We start from the raw sequence: 17,590 nt of genomic DNA, 5'->3' as shown, positions 1-17,590 counted from the left end.
GAACTGTGGGTGCCGCTGTGGCAGCCAGCACTTGACTGGTCTGTTGTGTGAGAGGCCGGCATCCTCAGGGCGGTTTGGCTCAGGAGTCGTCTAGGTCACTGGTTCTCACGTCCACCCTCGGCCAACATTACACCGCGGTGCGGGGCAGGGCACACCGTAGCGTGTTTACTAGAAAGTTCCAGCAGGTGTTTGGAGAACACCCAGCCCTTGCCGCCACGGGGTCAGGCGTGTGGGGTGGCCGTGATGGCAGGTGCCATTTGCAGAATTCCCCCGGGGCACTCTGATGTATCTCCCGGGGAGGGGTCATGTGGCCGTTTTCTGCCTGATTGAGAATCCTCGTTTTAGATGAAAGGGACAAAGTATGAGGGGGAAGGTCTGGCCTCTGAGAGGGCTGTCACGGAGAAGGGCCAGGCCTCTGGATGCTCTTGCTGCTAGGAATTATGCTGACCATGGCTGGGGCTGGGGCCGGGGCCAGGGCCAGGGCCAGAGATGAGGAGGGCGCCTGCCTCTCTTGCCCTCACCTCTCTTCAGCCGGGACCCCACTCGCTCTTCCCATCGATTCTAGCCTTGCACAAGCTCTCAGGCCCAGGGACCTGGGGATTCCATTCTTCTTCCTCCCGCTATGCGCAGATCACACGATGGGGCCTGTCCCTGCTCTTTCATGTAGTGGAGTCTAAGAGGACACACCAGGGTGATCGTGCCTGCTTTGAACTCGTGGTTCGAACAGCAGAGCGTCTGAAGGATAATTGTCCATTGGTGGTGCGGAGGAGGACGGGAACCTTTCCCGTCACCGGAAGGAACTAAGTGTTCCTCAGCTGAGCATTTTTCTTGGGCCGGTTTCCCCTCTTCTGCGTCCGTGTGCTTCTTGGGCAGCGGTAGATGTGCATAGGACCCGCAGGCGGGCCAGACCCAACCGAGTGCTTCTCATCCCAATGGGACACATCCATTCGCTAAACTCTTGTTTCTGTTTTGCTGCTTTTTTGTATGTATTTCTGCTAAGCTGCCTCAAATCTCTTATGGAGTGGAGCAGAGTACCTGACCCCAAAATAATATAAACGATCGCTTTACTGCTGGCACAGGCTTCAGCCTCAGCTGCTTTGGGGCTGCGGATCCCGTGTTGTTCCCTACGCAGGATGTTTGGGGCCTGTCTGGGGCTCCGGCATTCGGAAGCACTGCATGCCACAGAGACGTTGCATTTGCTACGAGTTCCCATCGGCCATCTTCCGGTCTTGTGTGATGATGCTTGGCTTGTGTTTAAAATCTTAAGAAGTTATTTCCTCTTGCACTGAGGGAGTCCCCTAGATGGAAGGCCAGTGCTGCTTTGCGTGGCTGGAATCAGTTTCCTTCCAGTGAAATCAGGGTGCCTAGACGCATCCTCGGTGTAGGGCCAGGCAGCCCACCAGTCCCATGCAAGAGCACCCTCGTGACTTCAGCTGGGCCGCTCTCACGGGGTGCCACAGAGGGTGTTCAGGGCTTCTGCTCCGCAAGTAACCTCCCAGCCCCATGCCTATTTTTGCTCTAGTAAATGGTAAACAGCAAAAGCAAACAGAACAGATGTTTCCCCTTTTCCCAAAGCCTCAACCACCAGTCCGCTTAAAAAAAAAAGATCCCCTTTGGTAATTTGGGGGAGGAAAAAGACCCCCCATTGATGCCGTGACGTTGTTGGGTGTCTCACTGGATGCTTTGCTGCTCTAGATAAGTGGGCGGAAAAGCCAGCCTTTGGGACTCCTTTGCAAGAGCACCTGAAGCGGAGCGGGCGTGAGATTGCACTGCCCATCGAGGCCTGTGTCATGCTGCTTCTGGAGACAGGCATGAAGGAGGAGGTAAGGGCGCCGAGCGGGCCTGCTTGCCGCCATCTGTACTGTGTAGACCCGTTGGTGGTTTTCCCACATTTTGAGACCCTGCACATTGGACACTGTGAATAAAACCAAATTCATAGGAAAACAATACTTACCCTTTCCGCCTGCAGTACACTCTGACTTTCTTTTGTCCCCTTGATTGTTTCACGTTAGACTCTGGCTGTGATTTGTGGCATTGACTTTCATGATGCATTAAATGGACCAGAGCTTCCGTGAACTTTGTTCGTAGCGAGAATCTTACCCTCGTGTGGTACTGTGCAGTTTTGGTGGAGGTTTATTTCATGGGTATGGTATACTTACCGCAGAAAAACCCAGGAGCCGAGCAGGTCTTGTTACTTACTCCCTGTGTAGATAAGGAATTCGGCACATAGTGAGCTCATGGTGGGGGGATGAAAATCAAATGCCGAGTCTTTTTTTTTTTTTTTTTTCCTTTTAAGAACCGTATTGAGGGGCGCCTGGGTGGCTCAGTCGGTTAAGCATCCGACTTAGGCTCAGGTCATGATCTCGCGGTCCGTGAGTTCGAGCCCCACGTCAGGCTCTGTGCTGACAGCTCAGAGCCTGGAGCCTGTTTCAGATTCTGTGTCTCCCTCTCTCTCTGACCCTCCCCCATTCATGCTGTCTCTCCCTGTCTCAAAAATAAATAAACGTTAAAAAAAAAAAAAAAAAAAAAAGAACCATATTGAAGTATAATGTAGATAGAAAAATGTATGTATCATAAGTGATGCATTGATAAATGTTAACAAACTGAGCCTACCTGTGTGATCAGCATCCAGATCAAGGAACACTCTAGAAGCCCTCTTGTGTTTGCTTCCAGGCACTGCCCCATCCCCCACTGACATGACCCCAACTTCTAGTAGCCGAGATCAGAGCTTCTCAGCCGGGGCTAAATTTTGTCCCCTTTTGGGAGCGATTTGGCGAAGTCTGGACACATTTTTGATTGTCATGATTTTGGAGGGGGGTTGCTCCTGGCCTCTAGTGGGCAGAGACCAGGGCTGCTGCTAATAAGCAGCCTGCAACGCACAGGACAGGACCATGATGAGGAATTACCGCTCCTGAAATGTCAGTACTGCTGAGACTGAGGAACCCTGCCTAGATTTATTTTGCTTAAAACCCGAATCTCATAACTCCTGGACCAGTGTCTTCACAGTCCTGCCTTTCTTGGGCGACCTTCACGTGTTTTTCTCCAAGTAACTTTTAGAGCAGTGAAAATGACTAAGGGGCCTAGTCTAACAATTTCTCATGAGATGTCCATTAGAAAAAAAAACAAAAGAATCCTAAATTTAGAAAATCTGTAGCAATCAGCCTTGTGGAAGTATAAAATAGCACATTTAGTAGATTTCTAATAGAGACAGGTATTTTAGCAGCGGGGCAGGGCACGAGCGCTCGCTGATCGGGAATGCGCTGCTCTCTGCCTGCGCTTGTCCTCGTCACCCTTCCTGGCAACCCTACAAGGCAGGCAGCGTTCCCGCCCTCAGAGAGGGGTCTGCAGGGCCGGGGCAGAAGGCTCTTCCATCGGATTTGTACTGCCGCCCCCAACTTGAACGTGACACTGATGGCTTTTTGTTGTCTTCAGGGCCTTTTCCGAATTGGAGCTGGGGCCTCCAAGTTAAAGAAACTGAAAGCTGCTTTAGACTGCTCCACTTCTCATCTGGATGAGTTCTACTCAGACCCCCACGCTGTAGCAGGTGAGCCGCAAGGAGTCGCCCTCAGGGTGGGTGGCAGGTCGCATCTCAGACAGAGCATCAGTCAAAAATCCAGTTCTGGGGGCGCCTGGGTGGCTCAGTCAGTTAAGCATCCGACTCTTGATCTCAGCTCAGGTCATGATCCCAGGGTCAGACGTTCAAGCCCTGCGTTGGGTTCTGTGCTGAGTGTGGAGCCTACTTAAAAAAATTTTTTTTTCATTTTAGGTTTAAGTGACAGATAAAATTGAAATGGTCTCCCTATATAAGTTTAATTGGAAAAAACTGAAAGGACAAATAGAACAGTGTGCAACTCTTGATCTGGGGGGTCATGGGTTCGAACCCCACATGGGGTGTAGAGATTACTTAAATGAATAAAACTTTTTTAAAAAGCTGAGTGTACACACACACACACACACACACACACACACACACACACGTCTTTTCTGTTCTGGAGGGTTTATTTGTTTCTTTGTTTTCCTGATTATTACGTAAAAGGTGAAGGTGGTTTATAATCCAGATATTTGGAGACATACTTGTATTTCCTTCCCTTCTTTTTTTTTTAATAAAAAAAAATTTTTTTTAATGTTTATTTTTGAGTGAGAGAGCACAAGCAGGGGAGGGGCAGAGAGAGAGGGAGACAGAGTCTGAAGCAGGCTCCAGGCTCTGAGCTGTCAGCACAGAGCCTGACAAGGGACTCGAACCCATGAACCGTAAGATCATGACCTGAGCTGAAGTCAGATGTTCAACTGACTGAGACCCCAAGTGCCCCTTTCCTTCCCTTCTTTCACCTTCAGACTGGAGATCTTCCTGGGGAAGTGATGTCTATTAGAAGGTGACTTTGAAGCTAATTTTGTTTTCCATTGATCCCTCTCTATATTATGCAAGAGACAGAATTTGTTTTAGGAGCACCTAATTCTCTAGCCACTCCCGCTGGTTAGTGGCTTGTTCTAGATACTCTCGGAAGGTGGTAACTGAGATCATTTCAGCTTGCAAAGTAACACGCCCCAGATTCCCATGCTTACCCCTGGACATACTCAAAGTGAGTGTTAATAATTCCAGGTGCTTTAAAGTCCTATTTACGGGAATTACCTGAACCTTTGATGACCTTCAGTCTGTATGAAGAATGGACCCAAGTGGCAAGGTAAGTTTAAAGAACACGGAGTTTTATAAGTTAAAGGAATATTATGGAATATTATCTTCCCTTTGTGAATTATCTTACTCTTGGATATAGAATAACATTAAAATAGCACATTCATTATTTAGCATGCTCTTAAGTTGAGGGTGAAAATAATTGAGTGTGAGTATGATTATTAGTATAGGAAAGTCACCCCTAGTGCATTGGCTTCAATATGTGTGATGTATATCGATGAAGACATATAGTGGAACCCACACTAATAGATCAGCTGATCCCAAGCCCCTTTTATATTGAAGACAGCCCTATAACGGGGACAGGTGTCGTAGTGATCGGTGGCGATGTGCCCGGTGAACTGTGGAAGCTCAGCAGGGCAATAATACAATGTTGATGGCACCAGTCATGACAGTTTACACTTGCTGAGCATTTACTGTGTCCTAAGTACCTACTAAGCTTTGTACCCATTACCTCCTGTAATCCACAATCAATGACCTAAAGGGAAGATGCCGTTATCCTTATTTTTTACAGACGTGGAAACTGAAACTTGGGGAGGAACAGGGCCAAGGTAACAGCAAGTAATTGGCAGAGTGGGAATTTAGACCCAGACCTGTCGGACCCAAAGACTGGGCCTCTATCTTTGTCCCTTCCCCTCCACCCCCAGCTTCAGTCTGTCCAGGAGCCGCTGGCAGCTTTGTCCAAAAAGTCCCAGGGGCTTCGATCTGGCCCACCAGCCTGCCTCCCTGTTAGCTTGTGCCTCACGGTTCTGACTCACCTCCTCCGGCAGGTCCCTAATTCCTCACCCCTAAGGGAAGAGGAACAAATCTCCCTTCCCCTCCACCCCTTCCCCTGTCTTTAGCCACTGTCACCCATTCCCAGCAGATGGGCCGCTGGGTCTGATCGGCTTGGTTGCGGCAGGAGGTGGGGCTGCCTGTCGTTTTAACCGCATTTGCGCCAGAACCTTTGTGGCCCCAGAATGCGAAACACGTCCTGGGTAGGTGATGAGGTTTTTAAAGTCAGAATAAGTTCTTAGTTATGGTCATATCCTTGGAACCTGCGTGTGGCCCAGCCTGTTGTAAGGGTCCATGTTTGTGGGGCTGAATAAATGGAACCCAACATCAGTGTCAGGTAGGGGAGCTTTCTGGGGTCTCTTTTCTTAGGTAGCCTCTACTCCTCCCGAACTTGATTCTTCTCTCAGTTCTGAGACTCTCAAACTCATCCCTGTGAGGAAATACACTTTTCAAAGAAGGTATCTGTTTATTGGTGTATTGATTCCATATACTTGAGAAATGTCAGCATGGGCCACCATCCCATCCCGGTGACACATCGACTGGCCTTTAAAGTATCATTGTGTTTGGGGAGCTTGGGTGGCTCAGTACGTTAAGCATCCTACTCTTGATCTTAGCTCAGGTCTTGATCTCAGGGTCGTGAGCTCAAGCCCTGTGTTGGGCTGCACATGGGGCGTGAAGCTTACTTAAAGTATAATTACGTTTGACCCCTTCTTGTAACTCCAGATTGCTTTAGTTGTGGAGGATGTTTTAGATCCAAAGGTGTATTGTGTGGGCAACTTCTAACGTGCTCTCCTCCTGGCGGGCAGGGGTGACTGATCTCATCTGGCCCTTTTTTGTGTCTGTGAAAGTTTGTGTGTTGGAACTGTAGAGCAGAAGAGCTCCTGCAAATGCTTCAGCACAGAAAAGGGCTTCTTGGCCTGGAGACTTGGAGTGGCATGAAGGGCAGGGAAAGACACTGGTACCTGGGTGCCTGGGAGCTTGGCCACCTCATGTGTGGCTGGGCCGACAAGAGTCCTGGGCTCCATGAAGCCACACACAGAGATACGCATTTGCTAGACGGAATTTTCGGTGGTGTCTTGTCTCACGAGTGCCGGGCATTGGCACGGGCAGTTTGCACGGCGATGCTTCTGGAAACTCACAGTCACTCGGTAGAATCAACACTCTCATCCCCTGTTGGGCACGTCAGGAGATTGAGTCTCAGTGAGGCTAACCAACTGCCCAGAGTTAAATATTTAGTTGGTATCTGACTCCAAATTTATTTATTTCCAAATCTACCCTGTGTCACAACTGTGCTTTCTCTGTCAACGAAGACATTGCTGTTAATGTAGCCTGTTGACAGAGGTGTTACTAATAGGTGTTTTGATAAAGAGTTATGAATACCGGGTTTTTTTTTTTCCTCAGTGTGCAGGATCAAGACAAAAAACTTCAAGATTTATGGAGAACATGTCAGAAGTTGCCACCACAAAATTTTGTTAACTTCAGGTACGAATGACCGGCATTCTGCAAATTAAGCTACCAAGCCACAGCGACTCTGGAGTGAAGAAAGGTTCCACCTGCAGCAGAGGCCACTTAATTCAAGCGCACTACAGAAGTGCTTTGGGGGGTGCCTGGGGGGCGCAGGGCATGGGATTTGATGTGTGTTATCGTACTGCACCTGAAGCACCTGATTGCGTCCACACGAACACGTGAGTCGCCTGGTCAGTTTACCACTGCAGCTACGGGGAAGAAGGTTCTCGTGGAAAGCTGGCTTGACTGCACGTTGGATTCAGAGTCTAAGTTGTTCAGTATAGGGGCGCGCTGGGCTGGCTTAGTTGGTGGAGCATGTGACTCCTGATCTTGGGGTTGGGGTTGTGAGTCAAGCCCCACATTGGGGATAGAGATAGATGGATGGGTGGATGGATGGGTAAATAAGTAAGTAAATAAGCAAGCAAATAAGTAAGTAAATAAATAAGATTTTCCAGCATGTAAAAGGCAAAAATTAATAATTCTATTTTCTGCAATAGTGCTTTTATACGCTACATAAATTTATCTTTAATAGAGCATAAATCATCCCATTAAATGAAAGGTCAAGAACTGAAGATGATGTATTGCTTTATGGAATAGCTAGGTTTCTAAGAAAACTTACCACAGAATAAATTTCTAGAATTTAACCTCTATTTTCCTTTTGACTTAAAATGTGACTCTGAAGAAGCATAGAGAGAAGGATAAAAGGTAGCCCTAAGTCATTGAAAACCAAAGAGAATTCTGTACAGGGGACTTGGCCCAAAATGACAAATACTCTACTGGTGAAATTTCTAGTATGTTACCTGACCTTTAATTTCAGTCCTGGATTCGACCACTAAACTAAGCTAAATATTCCCTTTTAATACCTTAAGTATCAACTTTGCCTTAGGAATATGTTAATATTCTTAGTAACCTTCATTGCTTCATTTAGCACACCCAGCCTGGGATTACAGATAGTCTTGGTTAGAACTATGGTGGAACTTTAGGATTTGGCTTCTTCTTTTGTTTATTTTACTCTTTATAATTTTTACTAATTGTATTTGTAATAGGGAGTATGTTCCCATAGTTCAAAATTCAAAAGCTGTACAGAGAAGAATCTCTCGCATATATACACATACATACATTTCTTTCTCTCACATGCTTCCCTTTTTGTAAAAAACCAAATGGTAGTATATATTGTATACATCATTCTCTTTAACTTCTTTGCTGGATATACATCCTAAAGATTTTTCCATAACAGTACATAACAATTTTTTATGGCTGCATAGTAGTCTACTGTATGGATATATTATAATTTATGTATTTAAAATTTTTTTTTAGGTTTTTTTTATTTGTTTTGAAAGAGAGAGCAAGTGGGGTGGAGGCAAAGACAGACACGGGAGACAGAGAGAGTCCCAAACAGGCTCCGCACCACAGCGTAGAGCCCTGCTCATGAACTGTGAGATCATGACCCGAGCTGAAATCAACAGTCAGATGCTTAACCAACTAAGCCACCCACGCGCACCTCCCCCCCCCCCGGCTTTTTTTTTTTTAATTATTTTTAAGTTTGTTTATTTATTTTGAAAGAGAGAACAAGCAGGGTAGAGGCAGAGAGAATTTTTTTTAAGTTTATTTATTTATCTTGAGAGAGGGGGAGGGGCCCAGAGAGAGGATTCCAAGCAGGCTCTGCACTGACAGCACGGAGCCCAATGCAGGGCTTGAACTCACAAACCTCGAAATCATAGCCTGAGCCACCCAGGCGCCCCTGAGGTACTGTGCTTATATAGAAGAGAGTACCTTATCTATATGATTTTTTTATCTATATGATAAATTTATCTATATGATAAATTGGAGATTTTCATAATTACTACATAAAACATTTTCAAATATGATTTCCTTTAAGCAGTGTACCTATACTTGTATTTTTTTATGTTTGTATTAAAATATATTGAGCCCACAGCTAATCCTATTGTAATTGAGGGGTACATAGGTAGGGCATAAAGGAGAAATGGATTAGAAATATACAGTAAATAGGGATTGAATCATTGAGGTTTACACGTGAGCTCTTTTCCTCTTCCAAGCCCTAACGTGGGGCTTTCTGTTCTCTGAAGCAAAGAACACAGGACTTTGTAAAATACTGAACCTGAGCCAGATTCTGATTTAGCGGCACTCTGCAGTTAGCACCTGAGCCATCTGGAACTGAGCGCGTGGGCAGGAGGATGCTATAAGTGCAAAGGTTTCAGAGTATGTGCTTTCTCTCTTCTCGTTTCTTCCATAGGTATTTAATCAAGTTCCTTGCAAAGCTTGCCCAGACCAGTGACATTAATAAAATGACTCCCAGCAACATTGCAATTGTGTTAGGCCCTAACTTACTATGGGCCAAAAACGAAGGGTAAGTCTTCCCCGTGTGCCTGGATTCATCTCTTCTCTCCACCTGGTGGGAATAGACACATTCCGGTGTAAGATGCACTTCAGAGTTGCGCTTCTGAACTTGGGTCTTTCCATTTAGCCAACATTCTTGGAACACTGCTGTGAACTGGGTCCTGTCCCTGGTGCTGGTCACATGCACAGTCCTCAGAGGGTCCCACTCTTGGGCAGTCAGGCAGATGAACAGCTGTGGCACAGTGATGAGCTCTGCACATAGTCTGTGCCCATGGGGATGCTGTCACAGATGTTATAAAGTCGGATGACCATGGTACTTACTGAAGGAACACAGCTCAGGCTGAGAGTTCAGGGAGAGCCTCGCACGGCACTTGGGCTGTACTTGGATGAATGAATACCTTCCTGCAGGTGCGACCAGATAAGCAAAGTCATTGCAGGCATGAAAGGGTCTGGTTGCTAATTTGGGGCTGGGAGTGCTGTCATATGGTCTTGTATAATCAGGGGCCAGGAGACTGTGACTGGGGATTATGCAGCCAGAGCCAGGTTCTGAAGAGCCTCACGTATCTTGCTGAGGTTTAGAACGAATTTAAGGGATCATAAGTGGTCAGGGAGGCATCAGGGTTTCTAAGCAGAAGAATGACTTCATCCAACCATATTTGGAAAGATAATTTGCTGGCACTGAGAAATGTGGATTGGAGGAGAAGGGTCAGGGAGACCAGCTAGAAAGCTCCTGGGAAATCACTGACACTGACATTTATTCTGTCCAGGAGCATAATAATTAACCTCATTTCAATCCTCACAACCTTTCGAATAGGTGCTTCTGTCCTCATTTTTACAGAGGAGGACCAGTAACTTGCCTAAGTTTGCACAGCAGGGAAGTCATGGGACCCCCAGGCCACATCCCGAACCTTCCCCACTGCCCTGGGACTCCCTCCATGTTTCTTCATATTGGAAAATCAGGGGCGGTCCTCATCTCCATTAAAAAAATTGCAGTGACTTTCTGAATTAAAACCTTTCTCTTTTTTTTCATTTATTTATTCACTCATGCCCGCCCAACCATTATGTATACGATTACTTAAAAAGATCCAATATCATAAGGCAAAACTAACACTACGTTGATATACAAAGTTAACTACATACATCATATCTTACAGTCAATAAATTCCAGGCAGACCAAAGGATTAATTATATAAAAAGTGATGCCATAAACATGGCAGGTAGATACTTACTACCTTTTGGGATAGAGAGGTCTTTTTGAAACATAAAATTGGTGTAAACAATTTAAAAATGAATAGATTTGGCTCAACAGCTACAAACTTCTAAGTGTCAGAAAGCACCTTAAACAAATGGTAATTCACGAACTATGAAGGAGTTCCTCCAGAAGTGTCCAGAATATATTGAAAGGTCTTGCAAACCAATCAGCAGACAGTATCTCCTCAAAAAGAAAACTTGGCTGAGATCATGAGTGAAGAGTTGCTCCCTAGTCCAGCAGGGTTCTAAGGCACAAGGGCAATCAGAATCCAGGACGGAAGGGAGGACTGAGTGGGCAGTGGGGAAAATGTGCAACTGCGCTTGCATTTTAAGCTGGAATTTGAAAGGAGCTAGAACGTTTGCTTGATTGGTAATGGGGGTGAAGATGTTCTTCCCGGTGGGAAGAGAGGTCAGAGGGGTATAGAGGGAGGAGGGAGGTTTGGGGCAGTCAGGCAAGGGCTCCAGCCTCTTGGGGGGTTCAGTGTCCTCATTTATGACCCAGACCTTGTAACAGTCCATGTTGTAAACATTGAGTTCAGTGAGGTGAAGAACCTGACACACTGAAGCACGTGGGGGCTCCCTGGGCGTCAGGCCTTCGCAGCTTCTTGGCTTCTGTGGTGTTCTGACTCTGAACTGGAACGTGAGCTCCTTGACAGTGGGGATAGTGATTCTTACTTATTTTCTTCTTTTTGAGCCCTGACATTCACACTGTCAACTTCTGAACACGCATCTTGGGGCCAGATATGACAGCCTTAATACTGTGGGTTGTTTGTTTTTTTTTTAAGTTTATTTATTCATTTTGAGAGAGTGAGAGCAGAGGAGAGGCAGAGAGAGAGAGGGAGAGAGAGAGTCCCAAGCAGGCCCTGAACTGTCAGCACAGAGCCTGACGCAGGGCTCGAACCCACGAACCGTGAGATCATGACCTGAGCCGAAAGCAAGAGTCAGATGCTTAACCGACTGAGCCACCCAGGTGCCACCTTAATACTATGTTTACTGTGGGGGCTCAGGCTTTCTGATACGAGGGGCACAGCAAAACAATACATACTTTCTGCTGTATTATGGGCAAAACTGGTGGCGGTATCTTGGGTCTTACAAGATAACTACCACGGGCAACACTGTGGGAACACGGTGGGAAAATGCCTGGTTGACATCCTGCTCCGAACCAACTTAAAATCAGCATTTGGACTGAACACTGTTGTTCACTGGCTCACTCGCTGTTAACACGGTGCACGCAGACCAAGGAGCGATAATCAAGTGGGGGTAGTTTTTCCTCCTGGGGCGTCACCGCCACACTCCTAGGTCAGAGCCCCGTGCATCTAATTTTTGCACTTGTGCTTGAAGATTTTACCGTTTTAAAGTAATTACACTGCCGTGACACAACCTGCCTGGGGGAAGCACTTTGACTTTGTGAATGTCCTTTGCAGGTCGCTAGCTGAAATGGCAGCGGCCACATCTGTCCACGTGGTTGCGGTCATTGAGCCCATCATTCAGCACGCCGACTGGTTCTTCCCTGAAGGTAATTCACCTTTCCAACTTCACTGACCGCCCAGGCAACACAATAACAGTATAAGAAATTCTTCCGAGAAGAAAATGCATCAGTAATCCCTTCACCATTACCTAACCGGTTTCCCTTTTTCACGTTTCTTTTTAAAATAGACCGCTTACGTTCATCTTTGACGTATTGGCCACCACATTATTTTGTGTTTCGCTTTGTCTCACTTAACGCTGGAGCTGTTCGCTCTAGCCAGCGTATACTGGAATACCCACTAGGCACCACATGCTGGTGGTGACGTGCTGTCCCCTGGAGGAACTTGGCCCTTGGAGAAGGACACATAAACAGATATTGTAACACATGGCGAGTGAGAAGGAGAGGCGGATAGTTTGACAAAGTCAGATGCTGGGCACAAAGAACCAGGGACTGCTTTGTGGAAGAGGTGACACTGAATATGCAGTTTTCCATTGGGAAGACCTCTTTTTGTTTCTCTCGGCAGAGAGCTGGTTTTTTCGTAAAGGTGGAAGGTAACACAGGACAGGTGGATTGGAGCCATTTTCTGAAGGTCGGAGTTGGCCTGTCAGAGAAGTAGGATTTCAGTCTACAGGCCGTAGATTTTCAAACCGCGTCTGTTGTAGTCCTGGGATCCTCAGAGGTTCCACGACCCTCTTTGGGGCCACTGGTTGGCATGTTTTGGGAGTCCAGGCCCCCGCCCCTTATTCCGTGAGCCCCGTGAGTGACCCCAGGCCACGCTCACCTCTGCTTTACCACGGTCTCCACACCATCGAGAATCCCGCCTCCCTCATGCAGGCTGCTCAACAAACACGTGATGTCTCAGTGAATCCTGGCATTCTGCCCAAGATTTCTTTGGGAAGACGAGTCTTGGAAAAACTGCTATAGGCAGTACAGAGTTGGTGTTGCTTTTATTTGTATTTTATAATCAGAATGTAAATACTTTTCATTTTTTTATCCAAAGAAGTAATCCATGCTTATTGCCCTTGTCCATATTCCATGATTTTTTTTTTTTTTTTTTTTAAACAAAGAAGAAAGCAGAGGGATCGTGTAAGTTATATTCTGAATCACACCCCTTCCTTATTTCTAGTTCCTTCATTTTACCTCCCCTGGCTTGGGAAACCATTCTTTTTTTTTTTTTTTTTTTTTTTTTAAATTACTAGAAAGAGAGAGAGAACCAGCACAAATGAGGGAGGGCCAGAGAGAGAGAGAGAGAGAGAGAGAGAATCCCAAGCAGGCTCCACACCCAGCACCAAGCCCAACGTGGGGCTCAATGTCACGAACCACCAGCTCATGACCTGAGCCAAAATTGAGAGTGGGACACTAAACCGACAGAGCCACCCAGGTACCCCTTGGCAAACCATTCTTAAGAGGAGAGTGCAGGGGTTCCACTTGTGAAGCAATGAGGGCTGAGGGGCTGAAGAATGAGGCTCTCGTTGCAGAGGGAGTTTTAAAGCTCTGTGCCCCCATATGCTCTCTTGTCACACATGGGCAAACCTCATTTTATGGCGCTTTGCTTTATATATTTGAGTCTCGATACTGCATTATTTTACAGACAAGGCTTGTGGTAACCCTGCATTGGGCATGTCTGTCGGTGCCGTTTTTCCGACAGCATTTGCTCATCTCGTGTCTCTGTCACATTATGGTAATTCTTGTGGTTTCAAATTTTCTCATTATATTTGTTGTAGTGATCTGTGATCAGTGATTATGACTCACTGAGAGCTCAGATGATGGTTAGCATTTCTTAAGAATAAAATCGTTTTAAAAGACAAGTGAATTTATTTTGAGAGAAAGAGAAAGAAAGCGAGGTTGGGGGAGGGGCAGAGAGAGAGGGAGAAAGAGAGAATCCCAAGCAGGCTCCGTGCCGTCAGTGCAGAGCCCAATGCAGGACTTGAACCCGTGAACTGTGAGATCATGACCTGAGCTGAGATCAAGGGTTGGTCGCTTAACCGACTGAGCCACCCAAGCACCCTAACAATAAAGTACTTTCTATTTCAAGTACATACATTGTGTTTTTAGACATAATGCTATTACATGCTGAATAGATGACAGTATAGAGTAAACCTAACATTCATATGCTCTGGGAAACCAAAAAAGTTACTTGACTTGCTTCATTACGATACTCGCTTTATTGGGGTATTCACTTTATCGTGATACTTGCTTTATCGCGATATTCGCCTTGTTGCAGTGGTCGGACGGCGCACCTGCAGCGTCTCCGAGGTGTGCCTGTACACTTGTTTCTTTCTCTTGTTGCAGAGGTGGAATTTAACGTCTCAGAAGCATTCGTGCCTCTCGTCACCCCGAATTCCAATCACTCATCTCACACTGGAAATGACTCTGACTCAGGGACCCTCGAGAGGAAACGACCTGCCAGCATGGCAGTAATGGAAGGGGACTTGGTGAAGAAGGAGAGGTGTGTGTTCAGAGCTGTTCACTCGCATCCAGCAGCAGATGTCGTGTAGAAGGATGGTTGAACCCTCGGTATCTGGTCCGGCCTCAGCCGACCTGTCATGAGAGTGGCCCACTAACCACCCGTGATTGTTAGGTCCAGATATTTAAGGAATTTTGCTCTAGTTCATTCCAAACATTAATATGACTTACGTAAGACAGGTGGGTAGCTTGTCTGCTAACATCCAGACCGTGTGCGTCCAGGCTTTCCTTGGTGGTCTGTGGGATGGCATCATACACGTGACAGAGCCACCCGAACGCACTCGGGGAAAAGAGAGAGGGCGGGGGAGAAAAGTTAAATATTGTGGACAGATGTCCAGGAGCGAGTGTGAGAATAACCCACCTCTCACAGTAAGTTGTGTGACTTGGTGTTTAAAGAGACCTATTTTGGATAGAACGTGGCCCTTCAGTGGAAGCCAACCACTGAATCTGATGTTCAGCTGGAGAAACTTGAGTATTTCCAATTCTGGAAGAAAAAAAAGATGGTAGGTGGTATCAGATCTAGTGAGAGACCGTAGGTCTCCGTGCTGTGCTCCATGGGCGATTTTAGTGGGATTTTCAAAGGTTAGTAAGGCTCTTTGTGATTTGTGTCTTCAGAGGCCAGCCTGCTCAGTGTGTATGATGAAATAACTCCATACTCACCAGTAAGGCCAAGTTAGGCCTGTTTGAGTAGCGTGCTGTTCTTGCACACGCGTAAGTAATAACATCACGGACGTGGTGTTACATTACAGCTAAACAGCAGGCTCCTATTTCGATCACCCGATCTTGTAGCGACCTATGATCTTTTTTTGTTTGATTTTGCTTGGTAGTGATTGTTTTTAATCCACGGTGAAGGCTCTCCTTCCCTACTCGGTCCCCCCGAAGCCCGTGTTTATTACGTGCCGAGACCTTACTTCTCTGCAGTCCCATTCACACATTTGGTCCTGCTGCACGATGACAAACTGTCCACCACGAAATGAGCCTTCATGGACTTTAGGTTACAAAATGCAGTGTTACGGGTCTGACTGGCATATAGTAAACGATTCTTGGTTACCCCCCGGGGTGGATTCTCCCCACCAGCTGACCCAGTAAACATGAGCTCAAGAAGCCATGCGCCTCGATTTTTCAAACTGAAGAGTTTGAAAGTTCACGCATCAAGTAAATCTTAAGCGAAAAGTGAATCTTCCTCCTCCCCACCCTCCAACTGCCATCTGCTTCCCAAAAGCAACTGTTTTTCCCAAGGTTACGGACCCTTTCAGATCTATTCTTTGCACACTCATGTACCAGTGTTTCTACATCTCGGCTCAAGAAGCGGGGTGGCGTCACAACCTTCCCACTCAGCTCCCACCTCATCCCCCAAACACACAGACTCAAGGTGGCCGTTGGGTGGCACGCAGATAGGCAGGCTAATGTGATGCCACTCACTCGAGACGAGGCCCGCCCGTTGGCTTGCAGCTGTTCACCCCCAGACTGAGAAAGGACACTGATCGGGACCGGGTCTGTCGGCTCGCTCAGGTTTAAAACCCGGGTGAGCTGCTTGCCTTGGTAATAGGGATGGCCGCGAACCTGGTCCGCGCCGCTTCACTGCATGCTGGGCAACCGGGGGGCTGTCCACGCGTGTGGGTTTCAACACGCGTGGACCGTTGGGCTTCTGTCTCAGTAGTCAGCTTGCATGGTGTGTTGACTGTTTCTTCTTTCTGTGTAGCTTTGGTGTGAAGCTTATGGACTTCCAGGCCCACCGGCGAGGTGGCACTCTAAATAGAAAGCACATAGCCCCAGCTTTCCAGCCGCCACTCCCGCCCACAGATGGCGGCACCTTGGCTCCTGCGGGCCCGGAGCCCCCTCCCCAGAGCTCTAGGGCTGAAAGCAGCACAGGGGGTGGGGCTGTCCCCTCCTCTGCGGGCATACTGGAGCAGGGGCCAAGCCTGGGCGACAGGTAAGGAGGCCGGCTTCTGCTGGGTGCCCGGTGCCCCAGCCTTCTCGCAGGGGCTGGCCTGTGGGCACGGCATCCAGGCCCACAGAATCACTCGGCAGAGAGTGAACCGGATTCGCCTTCACTCTTCTGGTTGGCAAAGGATGGGGAAAAAAAGACTGCAAATTGCTTGCTTCCTTTCCTGTTTTCCAAAAGAAGCAACATTCGTTTGCATTCTTTACCGTACTGCTTCGGTGCTGGAAGCCAATAGGTGGCTAGCGGTATTGTAAACCTCTTCTAGCTGTTGGATGTGCACTCGATGTCCATTGACCACTCGCTTGTTGCCATCTGGTGTGCTAACTGGTTAACACTTGAATGTAGCAAGTTACTTATAGTATCCTTGGCATTCATTCATTCATTCATTCACTCACCCACTCACCCACCCATCCTTCCACCCACCCGTCCACCCGTCCGTCCATCCATCCATCCATCCATCCATCCATCCATCCATCCATCCAGACTTATTGAATAACTAACTGAGTACCGGATGCTGTACTAGATGCAGTTGGTGACTGAGACCCTCCCAACCCCTAGCGTTCAGTCTCGTAGGCAAATTGATAATGTGAGTACAAGGTAAAAAATATGATAAATTTTCTTAAAAGGCTCTTTTGTTGATTCCTTTAGATTAACCATCTGGAGTGGGGTACAAGTATACAGCAGCTTGAAAAAAGAGGACCTTTGAACTTGAGATTTCTGTTTAATGTGCATGAATTCACTTCTCCACACTGACCCAGGCAGATGACCACTGGAGGCCACTTCAAGTGGTATCTCAGGTGGTTCAGGACCAGAAGCTGCTGTAAAAGATGAGCCCCTCTGCAGAGCACGTGCTCAAATGTTTATCGCGGCCTTCTATAAAGCACTAAATAATCACATATTGAGTAAAACAGATGCACAGAACAGGGATAACCTGTTTCTGCATACATTGTGCGCAGAGACGAAGCTGCCTCGGGAGAGCTCCCTCACTTCCTGTCCTCTGCATGGGGAGGGAGTGCCTTGGGTGTGAAGCCAGCTGCTTAGGAGAGCGGAATCTTGTTCGGTCGTCACACCTGAACTCTGACTCTCTGCGTCTTCCCGAATTCCTTTTTAGTCCATAATTTGCGCAAGTTCACGT

The 17,590-nt window shown here is 47.2% G+C and overlaps 1 protein-coding gene across 4 annotated transcripts in view; it reads left to right on the top strand.

The window, feature by feature from the left end:
- The window catches only part of ARHGAP17 (Rho GTPase activating protein 17), an 87,790-nt gene that overhangs the window by 54,784 nt on the left and 15,416 nt on the right, over positions 1-17,590 (top strand). For 3 of the 4 annotated variants that reach the window (XM_053894290.1, XM_053894287.1, XM_053894288.1), the window contains exons 10-17: positions 1,696-1,823; positions 3,433-3,544; positions 4,601-4,682; positions 6,863-6,943; positions 9,222-9,335; positions 12,001-12,092; positions 14,337-14,493; positions 16,213-16,443. In XM_053894290.1, the coding sequence (XP_053750265.1) occupies positions 1,696-1,823; positions 3,433-3,544; positions 4,601-4,682; positions 6,863-6,943; positions 9,222-9,335; positions 12,001-12,092; positions 14,337-14,493; positions 16,213-16,443 (997 nt within the window). The remainder of the gene's footprint in view (positions 1-1,695; positions 1,824-3,432; positions 3,545-4,600; positions 4,683-6,862; positions 6,944-9,221; positions 9,336-12,000; positions 12,093-14,336; positions 14,494-16,212; positions 16,444-17,590) is intronic. The other variant, XM_053894289.1, reaches the window with a different exon arrangement.

This window comes from Panthera pardus, unplaced genomic scaffold (assembly GCF_024362965.1).
Source record: "Panthera pardus isolate Hobbes unplaced genomic scaffold, ASM2436296v1 HiC_scaffold_5, whole genome shotgun sequence".
In the NCBI taxonomy this organism is placed as follows: domain Eukaryota; kingdom Metazoa; phylum Chordata; class Mammalia; order Carnivora; family Felidae; genus Panthera; species Panthera pardus.
Note: the sequence above shows the minus strand (reverse complement) of the source record. Positions and strands in the feature narration are given on the sequence as shown.